The 1,371-nt window shown below is 49.1% G+C and overlaps 1 protein-coding gene across 1 annotated transcript; it reads left to right on the plus strand.

Annotated features, from left to right (window-relative positions):
• Positions 1–535: 535 nt before the first annotated feature.
• On the plus strand, positions 536–1,250 carry LOC125503305 (carcinine transporter-like; the record flags this gene model as incomplete). The annotated part of the gene is made up of 3 exons (XM_048663379.1): positions 536–728; positions 793–971; positions 1,023–1,250. Coding segments are annotated over 3 exons (562 nt in total), but the record flags the coding sequence as incomplete, so codon positions are not given.
• Between the last annotated feature and the right edge of the window lie 121 nt (positions 1,251–1,371).

The following is a 1,371-nucleotide window of genomic DNA, read 5'->3' on the forward strand; positions in this document are numbered from 1 at the left end:
TTTTTAAACTCGCGCTTAAACCACAACAAAAAATCAGCATTCAGTGCGATCTCAATGAAAATTTCTCAGTTCTAGGATGCAAACGTTCACTACCGCACGTAAAATCTTCAAGTACGCACTTGCCCCCGTTTAGAAGTTACGATTTTTTTACGGAGAGCGCGTCTTTGGCTGGAAAGTTTTAATTTTTAGACTCGCGCTTAAACAGCAGCCAAAAATTAACATCCAGTGCGATTTCAATGAAAATTTCTCAGTTCTAAGATGCGAACGTCCACTGCCGCAAGGAACATTTTCAAGTGCACACTGGGGCGCCAGTTTAGAAGTTACAATTTTTTTAAAATACGGTTTTTAGGTTTTGACTGATTTTTTTCCTTTACTGTCTACTCAAAAACGGTCTATTTTGTAGAGTTTCACTTAATAAATGACTTATAACTCATGAACCGATGAGTTATATCTCTTTAACTCAGAGAGCGGCAATAACTCAATAGTGCTACCCAGGCCTACCACCTGTCTCTTCCTTCTCCTCTTGACTCACAAGACTGCTTTTAGAGAACGACCAGACCACGCTGGTGCTCTTCCTGGTGTCGAAATCGGCCATCTCCGCCTCCTTCTTCATCATCTACCCCTTTGCGGGCGAATTGTACCCCACAGCGATTCGGGGCTTGGGGATAGGAGCCTCCGCCTATATAGCCGGTCTCGGCCTGATCATCATCCCCTTTGTCACCTACTTGGTAACTCACTCGAAAAACTACACCCTGGGGTTGAGGGATTAGTCTAACAGTCTCTCCTTGCCAGGGCTCCGATGTCCTGGTTCTCCCCATCATCATAATGGGCATCATCTCCGTGCTGGGGGGACTGTGCGGCCTGCGACTCCCCGAAACCCTCCACCACCGCCTGCCGCAGACCATGGAGGAGGGCGAGGAGTTTGGCAAGGACTTCGAGTGGAGCGACTGTCTTCGCTGCAGGCCTCCTAAGTATGCGGCCCTAGAAGGAGGCTGAGGACTACTTGGTGTGTTGCATTGCAGGCCGAGCGTCGCCCTGAGCGGCTCCTACGAGGACTTGGAGATGAGCGACGTGAAGCCGGGGGATGAGGAGCAGCTCGAGGAGAGTCCGGAGCCGCGGCGCATCTCCATGAGGAGGCTGGCGCGTCAACAGAGCGTGATGGATACGCAGAAAACGGCCGATGGGACCATGAACATGACCTACTGGTTTTGAGGCTCTTAGATTCGAATAAACAAGGGTTTTCCACTTGAGTTAGTGGTTTTTTTGGGGCAGAGGGTTTGAGGGTACGCAAGGTAATTGAGTTTAATGGTTTTTTTGAGCTCAGTGTATAGTTTTCGACCTACGAAGCTCCGAGTTTCACACACTTAGGTG

This window comes from Dendroctonus ponderosae, unplaced genomic scaffold, assembly GCF_020466585.1.
Source record: "Dendroctonus ponderosae isolate FM_Combo_2020 unplaced genomic scaffold, Dpon_F_20191213v2 Dpon_F_20191213_1836, whole genome shotgun sequence".
Classification (NCBI taxonomy): domain Eukaryota; kingdom Metazoa; phylum Arthropoda; class Insecta; order Coleoptera; family Curculionidae; genus Dendroctonus; species Dendroctonus ponderosae.